At 45.2% G+C, this 12,784-nt stretch overlaps 1 protein-coding gene across 2 annotated transcripts in view; it reads right to left on the minus strand.

Annotated features, from left to right (window-relative positions):
• The window catches only part of SERPINE2 (serpin family E member 2), a 54,577-nt gene that overhangs the window by 21,599 nt on the left and 20,194 nt on the right, over positions 1 to 12,784 (minus strand). For both annotated transcript variants that reach the window (XM_053919124.2, XM_024563967.4), the window contains exon 2: positions 616 to 896. In XM_053919124.2, coding sequence (XP_053775099.1) covers positions 616 to 874 — 259 coding nt within the window. In that variant the 5' untranslated portion in view covers positions 875 to 896. The remainder of the gene's footprint in view (positions 1 to 615; positions 897 to 12,784) is intronic.

Genomic DNA, 12,784 nt, shown 5'->3' on the forward strand with positions numbered 1-12,784 from the left:
ACATAATAGCGTATAGGGTGGTCCCATGTACCCATCGCCCAGATTCTGCCATCGGTGGCATTATGTATGACCACAGTACAGTGCCACAACCAGGACCCTGCCCTTGGGACAGTCCACAGAGCTCTCGGACTGCACTGTGCGTGTGGCTTTATGCAAGTTTATGTCCCAGGTGGGTCACGTGTCCATCACCTCGGTCAAGATGCAGAACAGTCCCATCACACAAGGCTTCCTCGTGCTGCCCTCTGGCCACACCGACTCACCTGCCCAGGTGACATTGTTAAAAGTGCACTCAGAGCCATAATGCATTTTTAGCCCCATAGGCCACAGAGGTGGGGCAGACGGGCAGTTTTCTTTTCATGGTTGAGAAAACAGAGATGGGAAGACTGACCAAGCCCCACAGCCACAGAACAGAGGCCAGAACGCAGCTCCCCTACCTGCCAGCAGCGCCACCTCTGGGCTTGAAAGCAGACTGGCCTAAGCCCTGGATGGTGCCAGGGAAAACCCACCTGGCTGCCCCACTTGCTTTGGGGCTTTTACCAAAGACCCAGCAAGGAACCCACTGATGCAGGACCCCCTCCAGGCCCCGCAGCCAGAGCCCAGAGGTGACACACGCACCTTTCACGCCGTATCTCATCACTGCGGTGAGCTGTGCCCTTGTCCGGCCGTCGGCTCCCAGCTGCAGCATGCCCAGGACGGAGGCAATTCCGTGGGGGGACACGACCACGTTCTCCTGTGGCCGGGACCTGGCGATCTGACTGAAAACCCGGATGCCTATGTCGGAGCCCAGTTCCTCCAGAGGCTGAGGACTGAACTGGAGGCACATGGAGGGCAAAGTCACTGTGACCACGAGTACGAAGGGGAAATGCCAAGACATGGTTCCTGCCGGCAAGGCCAACCTGGAAATTAGATGAAAAGGAAGAACATTTAAACTCAGCTTAGATGGACACTTTGGGGACTACTTTTTACTCAGCCGGGTATGATTTACTGTACTCCGTATAACTGAATGCCTTCTTAACATATTGAAGACAGAACAATGTAGATTAAATTGGTTTTGACCATAGGCTGTTAGGGGGATGAGGAGGGAGAGGAAGGGAACTTCTGCTTTGTAAGTCCCAATGACGTGCCAGACACTGTTCTAATTTACAGTGGGTATTTGTTCTGTGTAACAAGTAACAGTGTTCACTCAATTAAACCAACCGTTGCCGAGTGCATACTGTGTGTCAGGCCCTTGTCTAAGGGCTGGGTATTCAGCTGTAACAAAGATGGTCAGAACCCTGGCCTCCTGCAGTTTCCATTCTAGAGGGAGGCAGAAAATACCGACCAAACCAGGAAGCACTGAAGTAACCTCGGAGGGGGATCAGGGTCAGGACACTGCAACAGGATGCCACCTCTGCTGGGGGAATACCACGGGGAGAGTACCAGGATGAGAAGTAGACCCAGCAATGGGCTGGGCAGGGTTCGGAAGGGCGTGCCCAGCAGACGGAAGGCAGGGCAGAGCCCCTGAGGTGGGAACAAGCCTGGCGTTAGAGGTTGGGTGGCTGTGACTTGAGGAACCTGGACGAGGTGAAAAGGAGGAGGGGCTGGATCCTGAAGGGCCTGTAGAGCCTGGTGTGGCTCTTGGATTTCATCCTAAGGGAAAAACCAGTCGCGTAGCTGTGATTATTTTCTAACTATGCACCGTATACTTGGTTTTTTCACGTGAACATATTCCTTTCTTAAAGAATTGTTAATCACAATAAATTTAAGTGACACCCGTAAATCTACAATGGGGTGGAAAATTGGTAAATTTATCAGTTGTGAGGACGGCACTGTTTACCCTGATATGCTCAGGTACAGTTACAGTGGTCTTTAAAAAATGTGCTTTCTTCCTTGAGCTCTCTTGGAAATGTACATGTGTTTATGAAAAAGCAAATACTTTCATTTAATAAGAACCTAAAAGTGGCAGCTGGGAAAACGGAAGCAGAATTTGTGATGTGGCTAATCTGGTTCCTCCCTTCTAGATCACGCTCCTGCGAAGCAATGTCTGCAGAGACCAAGAAAGAGGGGATCTTCCTGGGCTAGGTGCCCAGGAGTGAGGGGGAAATGAGGCCTACGTGCTCCAGGGAGAAGAAATGGCACTGGGCCCATCACTAGACGAGGGGATGAAAAAGCTGTGGTAATAAACACAATGGAATGCCACTCAGCCATAAAAAAGGACATCTTATTTTTGCAACAGCAAGGGTGGATCTAGAGCAGCAATTTGCAACCCGTGTGCCACAAGAATTTTTAAAACATTCAATACCTGACTTTTTAGTCAGGGGCACTGACCTCTCTTCCCTTAGATTGTCAAGAAAAGTGGTAACAGCCAACTCAATAATAGCCATCTGGTGTGAATCAATCAAAATTATACCTTTTTTTTTGTCTGATCAGCAAAAAGTATATTTTTGGGGGTACTGTAGCATTTTGGTAATTAGCACATGTCATGAGATGGAAAAGGTTGAAAATCACTGATCTAGAGGATGTTATCCCAAGTGAAATAAGTCAGACAGAGAAAGACAAATACCATATGTTTTCACTTATACATGGAAAATAAAGAACCAACTAAACACAAAACAGACTCACAGATCTAGAGGACAGACTGACGGTTGCCAGAGGGGAGGGAGGTTGGGGGGCGGGACGACACAGATGAAGGGATGGAGAACTACAAACTGGTAGTGAGAGAACAGTCACAGAGATGTAAATGATAGCAGAGGAAATATAGTCCATAATATTGTAAGGACTCTGTATGGGGCCAGGAAATATCGGGGCGGGGAGACCCCTCTGTAAGGCACATGATTTTCTTATCATCATGCCACATGTCTGAAACTAAAGCGGAGTAATACTGATCGTAAACTGTAATAGAAAATGGAGTGAGTAGGACTTTAGAGATTAAAAAAGAAAGAAAAAAAAAAGGGCACCGGGGCAGCATTAAGCAAAACTGGCATTTGGTGTTTCCTCACCTTCCTTTCTATGCACTTATTTCCGGTCACTTCCAGATCACAGTAGGTGCTCAATAAATACATGTGGTATTAAGTCTGAGGGCTTATAGACGTCCTATTTTTGCTAATTATTTTTCATTGCCATCAACATCACATTTTTTGAGTGTGACTAGGAAAATGTTTGTGTTGAGTCCCGAGCCCCACTGTTCACGCCACACACTTCCCAAGGAGGGGGACATTCGCTGGGGTGGGAAGAGGGCTGGTGGCGAGAGTTCCCCGCCCACCATGCCCACACACACAGGGCCACGAGGTGAACCACCAGGCTGGCATTCCAGGTGAGGTTGCAATTTTCTTTACATTTTGTGAAACAAGCATATTTTTAAAAAAAATATGGAGCATTCAGAGTTTCTCTGGAGCTTCACAGTAAAATGATTGTGTAAAGGCTGCCTGTCTAAATTCAAAACAGGTGAGTGAACTACATATGCTCCTACTGGGGGCTCCCCTATGGCCAGCGTGGCCTATTTTGACTTCGGCACCTGGGACCGGCTCTAATACCCCGACAATCCCTTGCATTTCTTCCAGCCTGTTGGACTTCGGAGAGCTTCCAAATCCTGATAATGGAAGCTTCATTCATTTTACCTAAAAAGTAGACTTCGTGTCCATCTTCCCTCCCTCCCTCCCTCTTTTCTTTTTTTCTTTTTTGGAGAGAAATGTTTTCTTTAAAATGAAATGTACCAAAAAGCCATTAGAAGTCTAACGCAATTTGTACAATCTTTGTTACAAATGGTCAAATCCGGTGACGGGCGCCACCTTCATCAATCTGAACGGGCCCTTGCATCGCAGTCCCTTCGGGCCCCCACCTTCTGCTACGTCGCCTGCACCCTCAAGCCTGCACAAGCACGCCTCCAGGACTAGCAAATAGTTGAGTGGATATTTGAATCTGCACAGTCATAAAAGACATCAGGTTGGTTTTGCCTCTGATAGCGGACGGTGGAGTCACCTCAGTGTTGTAGATGCATGTAGAGGGCTGTAAAACAGGTATTACGGATCAGGAACAGACAGAAATGTAACAGCTCCAACATCTTAGAGTCAGCGAAGACAATCTTCTGAATAAACAGCCATCTTATTCAGCAGAATTTTGCCCAGTTAGGAAGTTTGGCTGAAAGAACAGTTCTATTATGAAGTAGGGAAGGCTGCCACGGGTGTTTTCCTCGGTTTCTTGGGCTTGGGGAGTTGGTGGGAGACATCTGAGTGAAGTTTCATAACCATGCAGCGGGACAGTGTCGGAGCTGTGCGGAACTTGGACTCAGAGCTAGTTTTGATCGATGTTCTGGGCACAGCTTCTTCTTGGCCTCAGCTTCCTAGGCTAAATGCTCACTCATCTGAACTCACCTGGCTTGTGTGCACATTCCGTAGCCAGGAGAGTGGATACTGATCCACCAATTACCCCAGGCCTATAATTCCTAACACAGATGCATGTGCATGCTCAAACAGACAATCTTTTGCATGGAATAACTGTTGGTGTTACCAGGCTTTGAAATGCTTAGTCTCTAGAGGACAAGTGGATTCTCATTAGGGAAGAACATAGTAACCTCCTGTTTCTTTTTAAAAGAAATTATACTTTAAACTTTCAGATAAGAGAGAAAGAATAAAGACGTTGCCCAATTGTATTGCATAGCATCAGTATGTTTCCATTTCTTGAATAATTTGTTCATAACAGTAAAAACAAAAAAGATTCTAGTTTAAGCCATCATGGAGGAAGATCATAAACCTATAAATAAAGCCGTCAATACAGGCATCTCCTTCCAAATGTGGGTTTCTTGTCCCCCACAAACTTCTAGTTTCTCCTGCTCCAAACCTTTCCTTCTCAGTGAGGAAAAAGTGTTTGAAGTGACTGGGCACTACTTTGAGTTTTAAGTGATATCTAGTATAGTGAATGATTGCTGGTAGTTTTGCGAACGCCAGACGCAGGGCGCATTTATAAACGGACCACGTGCCAATGGCAGACCGAGTGGCACACCCTTCACAGACCCCCCCCGCCCCTCCCCCGACTTCAATCCTCACTGCTCCGCAGACAGGATGCACAAACCTGTAGCTCAAATCCTCAGCTGAATTTCAGTGCCATACTTTCAACTGTTGGCTGCATATTTTCACCTGGTTGTCCAGAACACTGTCTTGGCCTAGGAAACTTGAGCCTGTGAAATCTACCAACTCTCCTCTTGCAGGGGTGTCCAACCTTCCGGCGTCTCTGGGCCGCACTGGATGAAGGAGAGTTGTCTTGGGCCACACAGCAAATACACAAACACTAATGAAAACTGATGAGCGAAAAAAAGGTTTTAAGTAAATTTATGATTTTGTGTTGGGCCACATTCATGGACAACCTGGGCCGCATGTGGCCTGCGGGCTGCCAGTTGGACCCTCCTGCAGGGTGGCATTTCCTGTTGCTAGTCCTTGGTCTTGCCCACACCTAGGCTTTGCTTCTCTCCCTACCCTCCACCTACTGAACACCAGAGCTTCCCCCAGGTCCTTCCGTGGCTTGTGGGAAGCTTTCCCTGATTGTCCCTGATAGGGCTATTCACTTCCTCCTCTGAATTCCCATAGCATTTATGATCTGCACCTCTCATTTTGTTCTTCAAGTATGTTTTTTTCTCCCTCCCTACTGGACTGAAAGCTCATGGAAACCCAGGGCCATGGGACTTCAGAATCCTGGTGCCCACAGGGTCTTCTTTGGGGACCCACCACTGGTACATACTAAAGCACAGGTTGACCCACGGGATTAATCCAGCTGCTTAAGAAGTCTGGTTTGGAATACAAGGCATTATAAAAATATTTAAGCAATTAAAACATTAGAAGATGCCAGGTGCAATCTAGATTTAGAGTTGTTCTCAGGAAAAATGGAAACGAATAGGAGTTTTGCTGATGTGGAGTTCTCATTGCTCAGGCAAACATCCTGCGAGACTGGGCGCATCCTTTCCCATAAACCACAGCTCCCGCCGCTCCCTGTCGCCGTCACTTAAGTCACCTCTATTGGCTGTGAAGCTCGGTGGCCAGACCCCTGCCCTGAACGAACACCAGTCTGTCGAACAATGGGAGACTAGCAGAGCCGGTCACAAAAGGTGAAGCTTAGTTTCAACCTAATAAATTCTTTTTTACAAGATGAAGTATATTTTATATGTAACACATGAGCTAATGAGATGTGTCGGCTCTATTTACTATAACAAATAAGATGTAAACAGTCTGGGGAGAAAAGACACACTAGAAAGACTCTTCTGGCTCCAACTCTTAGCCAGATGACTCGCATCTGCTGTAGGAGGACCTGAGAGTGTCCAATACATGGGAACTCCCTTTCATTCTCTAAAAAATGTCTACAGGGGTACATGTTACTATCTATGTATGTAAAATCTTTATGTCATGAATGATTTCAAATACATGCAAAAATAAAATGAACCCCCAGTATCCAAATGGAATAATTATCAACTCATGGTCTATTTTATTTCTTCTAATGTCAAAGATTCTTTTGAAGCAAATTCTGAACACCACATAATTTAAAATATTTTTGATGCACACTCTAAACCAATGGAATATTACACATAAATATCTGTCTTTATATATATACACATACACAATAGCATTACCCCACTTAAAAACCAGTAATTCTTTTATATGTTAAATATCTAGTTGGCATTCAAATTTCTCTGGTTCTCTTGTATTTTTTTTATAGTTTATTTGAATCAGGATCTAAATAAGCTCCACACATTGCAACTGGTTGATAGGTCTCTTGCCTTTAAAAAATGTGTTCTTCTGGTGGCTTTACTTTTAACTTTTTCCTTGGAACTTTTTTTGGTTGAAGAACCAGGCCATTTGTCCCATTGAGTTTTCCATTGTCTAGACTTTGCTGATTGCATTCATGTGACGCTGTCGTCTGTGCTTGCTGTACATCGGTGGGCCTGGAGCAGAGGTCTGTGCACCCCTGCGTCAGACCTGGCCGCGCTCTCGGATTTGTCCCTGGCTGCGTCTGAGCTCCCCCAGGTGGAGGAGACCATGTGGCCATCTGCACAGCAAAGCCAACTCAGTTACTACTTGGCTCTTTGCAGGGAGTTCGTCACCTCCGCGCTAGAGACTGGTCAGACTCGAATTTCTTTTTTGTGAGAGCATTTCATAAGGGTGTCGTATCTGGTGCTGGAAGGAGACAGTGGCTATTTGTTGTGTGTGTGTGTGACCTTAGCAGCTACTCATGATCATTGCTTGAGTGCATTATTAGGGGTTGCCCAATGGTGCTACTGTCATTCTAACTTTCCTTCTTCATAAGCTGGAACACTTCGATAAAAAGAAACTTTCCATAACCAACTACTGGGTCATCCTGAGGTTCAATTTGTATAGCAAAGGCAGGATAAATGCTTGAGTCATTCCCTATATTGTTCTCACAACAATGAGTTGGTTGGTTATCCAGCATTTTTAGAGTTGACCATAGGGGTTTTGTTTTCTTAGTATAAAAGCTCATGTTTTTAAACATATTTTAAGGACCTTGATCCACTTAAATTTTATTGTCCTTACTGGTGTTCAAGCCAAGCCTCTTCGGTTTGGCTCCTGAATTTTTCATATGACCTGCAGGATAACTCTGCACACTTCCTGTCCTAGGTGGAATCAGCCACTTTTCTAGAGGGCTCTGGTACCGTCTAGTGGGAGACAGTATTTAGAGACCACAGTCTGAGAATGCTCTCCTAATAAAACTTGAAGTTAACGCTGGGAATACTGAGCATTGCTAATGTGGAAAGTCCAAAATGCATTTACATCACTCTCTGAGCTATATCCAAATATTGAAATTCAAATGATGAAAGATAGGCTGTTTACCCATGAGTCAGTTTGCCTCCCACAGCCCTACAGCCCAAGGGAGGCACAGTGGATGATGAAAAAAGACTGAGAAGTGAGCCGGGCATGAAAGTGGGGCTAGACCAATCAAAACGGATCATCCTCACGTGAAGGCGGTGAGTCCCATCCTAAGAGTGGGATGCTAACTGTGCGAGTGTCTGAAATGAACTGGCACACAGCATGACAAGGACAGTCCCCTGGTGTATCGTCTGGGGGCGGGGCATGACAACCAGCCCCTGCCCCTGCTTAATGAAAGATGGCATTTTCTCAAGCACTGGGAAAGCTTCGACAGCCTTCTGGTCTCTGTATTTCCAGGATCCTCATTCTTAGGACCGAGAGCCCCTATTACTCTGCCTTTGGACTAACCATTCCTTCCACAGGAGGTAGACAAAAACAGTACATCAGATTTTATGAGATTCATGACATCTTCCTGTTTTGCGGGGGTTTTTGGACAGTTTTTCTTCCCAAAGAAATAAATGTGAAGGGAAGGTATTAGGCTGCAGACTGAGACTAAGTGGCCTTAAGTAGGACTGAACTGCCGACAGTCGAGCCAAACGTGTCTCACCGACACCTTCCCTGACAGGCCAAGGCCTCACTCTTCGGGGTGTCTGGCAAGAGGCCTTCTAGAGACTCTCCGGGGTTGACTCACAGAGATGAAGGCTGACCTGCAAAGGGACAGGGGTTGTTCATGCACAGGCAGTTGGGGTTGGGCCTCAAACACAGTTCTGTGATGGCGAGAGGGCTCTGGTCCCTCCCACATCCACAAACATCCCTGAAATACGGCCACCCAAACCTGCCTTCATTTCCCAAACATCTACCACATTCTCTTAAGGCAGAAAGTGAGATGAACGCGCAAAACGAAAGTGCATTCTGATGCCCTGGGACGTGTACAGTGTTATCAGAATGAGTCAGCATCTTTCAAACTTCAGAGAAGAAACAGGAAGTGCCAGTTGGCCAAAGTAACTGTCGTGGTGGTTTTAAACGTGCTCCTTCAGGTTACTGGGGGGAGAGAGGCTGAGAGACCTCTTTGAATTCCTTCTTAAATTTTTATCAGACTTCAAAGTGTACAACTTGATCTACGATTCAAATTAATTTAACCAAAAATAAACCTAAGCAGTGGGAAAGAAATGCCCACCCACTGAAATGTATGGCCACAAAGTCTAAAAGGTTCCTTCAGTGCAGAGACACATATTTTACTAAATATATTCTAACTGACATCCAAATGCCTTTCACCCCCATATTATTCATTCTTAAATCTCTTCTGGGGCAAAGGGGGGAGCTATTTGTAAGAAGAAGGTAACTGGGGCTTTGTTAGTTGCCTATCTTTTAAAATACAAGCCTACAGGACATTCAGTCTGTTTACCTCTAAGCAAGAGGGGAAATTAATCCAAGGTGCCCATCCCAGTTCTACTTGCCACTAACCAAGAGACCCAGGGCAAGTCCCGATCTTCATCAACCTCAGCCTTCTCCTGTGCCATCAGACATCAGATTTCCAGGGTGGAGTGGGAATTTCATGAGCACAAGCAGACAGACAGACGGAAACTAGCACAGGATCTGGCTCACAGCAGGTGCTCAGTAAATGTTGGCTCCCTGCCCCTTGTCTTCCGCACTACTCAAGGCCCGGAATAGTCCCTGATTTTTTTTTTCGAACAGCTACTTAGAAAGTCTCAAGGATCAAGCGAAAAAAATGGGTCAAACACTACTTCCATTTTGATAAAGTCCTGTCTGTGCCGTTACAGCTTCCTTAGATATTTGAGACACAGAATAAGACAATGCTGGTGTGTTTTAATGTCTGTGGAAGAGAATGGAAGAATTGAACCACGACGGGGGTGTAGGTGGGCGAGTACATTCCAAAAAACCTTTAAATGATGCTGAGATATGTTTTTCAATCACTAAATTTATTTCATTTATGGTATCAAGTCCTACAGACTTCCTTATTGACAAATTTTTAAGATACAACAGTTCAAACAGGTGATTTCCTAATCAACAATCAAGAGATCCCTCAGGACATCACAGTGACACTGACCAGTGGTGCTCAGTCTTTAAAAGGAGGTAGAACCTTTTTTAGACATGAAAAACTATTTAACACTTTAGGACTCATTACATTTTTAGTGCTTGCAAAAATACATTATAAACAACTATCATGAGTTCATAAACACTTTAATACATTGCAAATCTTTTTGTCTATAACAGCACCTGGATACATTTCAAAAATCCTGTTTCGAGATATTACTTAGTCTCTACTCAAAGCTGGACCGTGAACATGATTTTTCTGATTCCTTAGAATAAGTGATGTTGATGGGTCTTCAGTTCATAGGTGAGAAGTGAATACTCTCTAGATTGTTGCTAGTAAAAAACGGGGAGTAAGTGTTAGAAGTGTAAATTAATAAAAGTCTTTCTGAAAGGCAATTTTCGGTACACATAATCTTAAAAATGTGTTTACCTGTTGGAACAGTAATATCCCTTCTATCAATCAACCCTAAGGTAATAATCAAGAGGATTTGGGTCTAAAAATGTTCACTGTGGAGTTATTTCCAGTAGCAAAATCATCGCAATATTCTTTGCAACAAAGAACTGCAATAGCAATTATCACTGCAACCTAAATTTCCAAGGGAAGGGACATTGCAGGTGACCGTTCACCAGCTTTGTACACCTCTCCTCTAGTTTTGCACTTTGTTGCTAACAGTTTGCACCTGTCACCTTCGGAGGATTGCTGCTGGGGGCTGAAGCCCATATTTTTAGTGGGCTTTAAGTGGCTAGGAGTTGACACACTCCATTGCCCCACTCCTCTCATCCCCCCCCCCCCCCCAACTTGGGCCCAGCAGCCACTGACTGCCAATCTGGGAGCACAAGAGCCCAGCTTCTCCACCTCGAGGTGTCATAGATCAGCAGAGCTGTCCAGGGTGGCTAGGCGGAGTGTGGGACTGCCCCTGACAGCTCCCCTTGAATGGCTGCTCCCCTTTCTAATACCCACTCCCCCCACTCTCTCACCATGTCACCTGGGGGCCTCCCTCAATGAATCATTTGCACTTTATCCTCAGCTCAGGAACGCATCTGGGAGCCCACGGTCTATGACATCCAACAATAAGGGTCAGCTCACGACATCCTTGTAACACCGCGTCATAAAGACAGATGGTAACATATTCTGCGTATATCTTAACTGAAAAGAGAGAGCTGTGGTCTAATTAACTACGTAAAAACAATACACAGGCGCAAAAAAGACTAGAAAGATGAATACCAAGATATTATCTAGATATTTATTCCTGATGGTAGGGATATGATACAGATTATTATTCTTTATATGGTTCTGTATATTTTTCAAATTTTCTACAATGAACAGATCACTTAAAACAAGCTGCCCTTTTTTGTTTATAAAAACACAGCAGCGGGAGCTCAGACCAGCTGAAATGTGTAGTCAGGGGGGACAGAGAGGGCAACAGAGCCCAAAGCAGTGCTTCCACCACTGGATCTAAAAACTTGAATTGAAAAAACCAGTTACTGGAAAAACAGAAAGCGTTCAGAAACAGAATAGTGAGAGCCCTTTATACACATGAAAATGAGTGTTTCACCCCATTACAACCCACAGTCCAGGTCGTATCAAGTTTTTTCAGTACGTGGTGTAGAGTTCTATTTTGATGTACATGACTTGAACCGTTCATGTGACTAAACCTATATATTATATATTTAGTGTCAGGGATTACAGTTTATTGATTGTTTTTAATTCCCTGCATTTAGCATAGTACCTGGTATACAGTAGGAACTCAGTAATGTTTATGAAATAAACTGTAGTTCAGTGGAAATTAACTGATCTCATTACTATTTTAGGGAGCAGCAACTTTTATAGCTAACTTTAAAAATTCCAATTTGCTTAAAACTTGTGGAATACAGTCTTAAGTACTCAAAAATAATGGCCATGATTTATTGAATGTCTACCACACGCCAGACCCTGTACCTGGAGCTTTTACATTCAACATGTTGCTGAACCCTCAATTTAAGAAGTAGGCATGAGTATTTATATTTTACAGATGATGAAAACGGAGATCCAGAACAATTAAATAACCTGCCCAAACCGTACGGCTTGTACCAGGTGAAGAGACGTCTGAAATGGACCTTCTTAGCCAGTATGTCCAATGTGCTGCCTCTTGTGATGGAGTTTAAAGGGTCAACCAAGGAAAAAGTGAAGAAACACTGCCTTCTTTCTGCCTCTCGGTCCTGTGCTTAAATCATCAAACGCTCGGAGTAAACAAGTGACCACAGCTTTACAAGGCCCAAGAATTGAAGGGAATGTTTGTTGCTCTAGTGCAGTGGTTTTCACCTTGGAGGTGGGCTCCATGGCCCCCCAGGGGACATCTGGCCACGCTGGAGACATTCTGGTTGTCCTACCTGGGAAGAGGTGCGACTGGCATGCAGGGGGTTGGGGTCAGGGTTGCTGCTAACCAACCATCCTACGATACACAAGACAGCTCCCCACCACAAGGCGTTATCTGGCCCGAGGCGTTAGTGCCCAGGGGGGCACACATTCCCACTCTCCCCCAAGCTGCCACACGAAGACACCACTGACTTTCCTTAATTTAGAATCCAGGCTTCAGTGTGAAGGCACAGACTGCCTCTTGTCAAAGCAACAACTGCATGGACACCGGCCGTCGCCGTGGCTTTCCCTGGGACTCTCAATCCCAGGCTCCTCTACACGGGAGAGGAAGAAATCCAGCAGATCCCTTCTGTGGCTTCCAAAAGGAGGGGTGTGCATTACCAGTAATTAAAGATGAAAAGAAATTTTTAATTTTTACTTTTAGAGAAAGGGGGAGGGGTGGGGAACGAGAAACATCAATCTGTACACACCCCACTGGGATTGAACCTGCAACCTAGGTATGTGCCCAAGAATCGAACCAGCAACCTTTCAGTCCATGGGACGATGCTCCAACCAACTAAGCCACATTGGCCGGGGCAGTAATGAAAGC

Source organism: Desmodus rotundus, chromosome 2 (genome assembly GCF_022682495.2).
Source record: "Desmodus rotundus isolate HL8 chromosome 2, HLdesRot8A.1, whole genome shotgun sequence".
Lineage (NCBI taxonomy): Eukaryota > Metazoa > Chordata > Mammalia > Chiroptera > Phyllostomidae > Desmodus > Desmodus rotundus.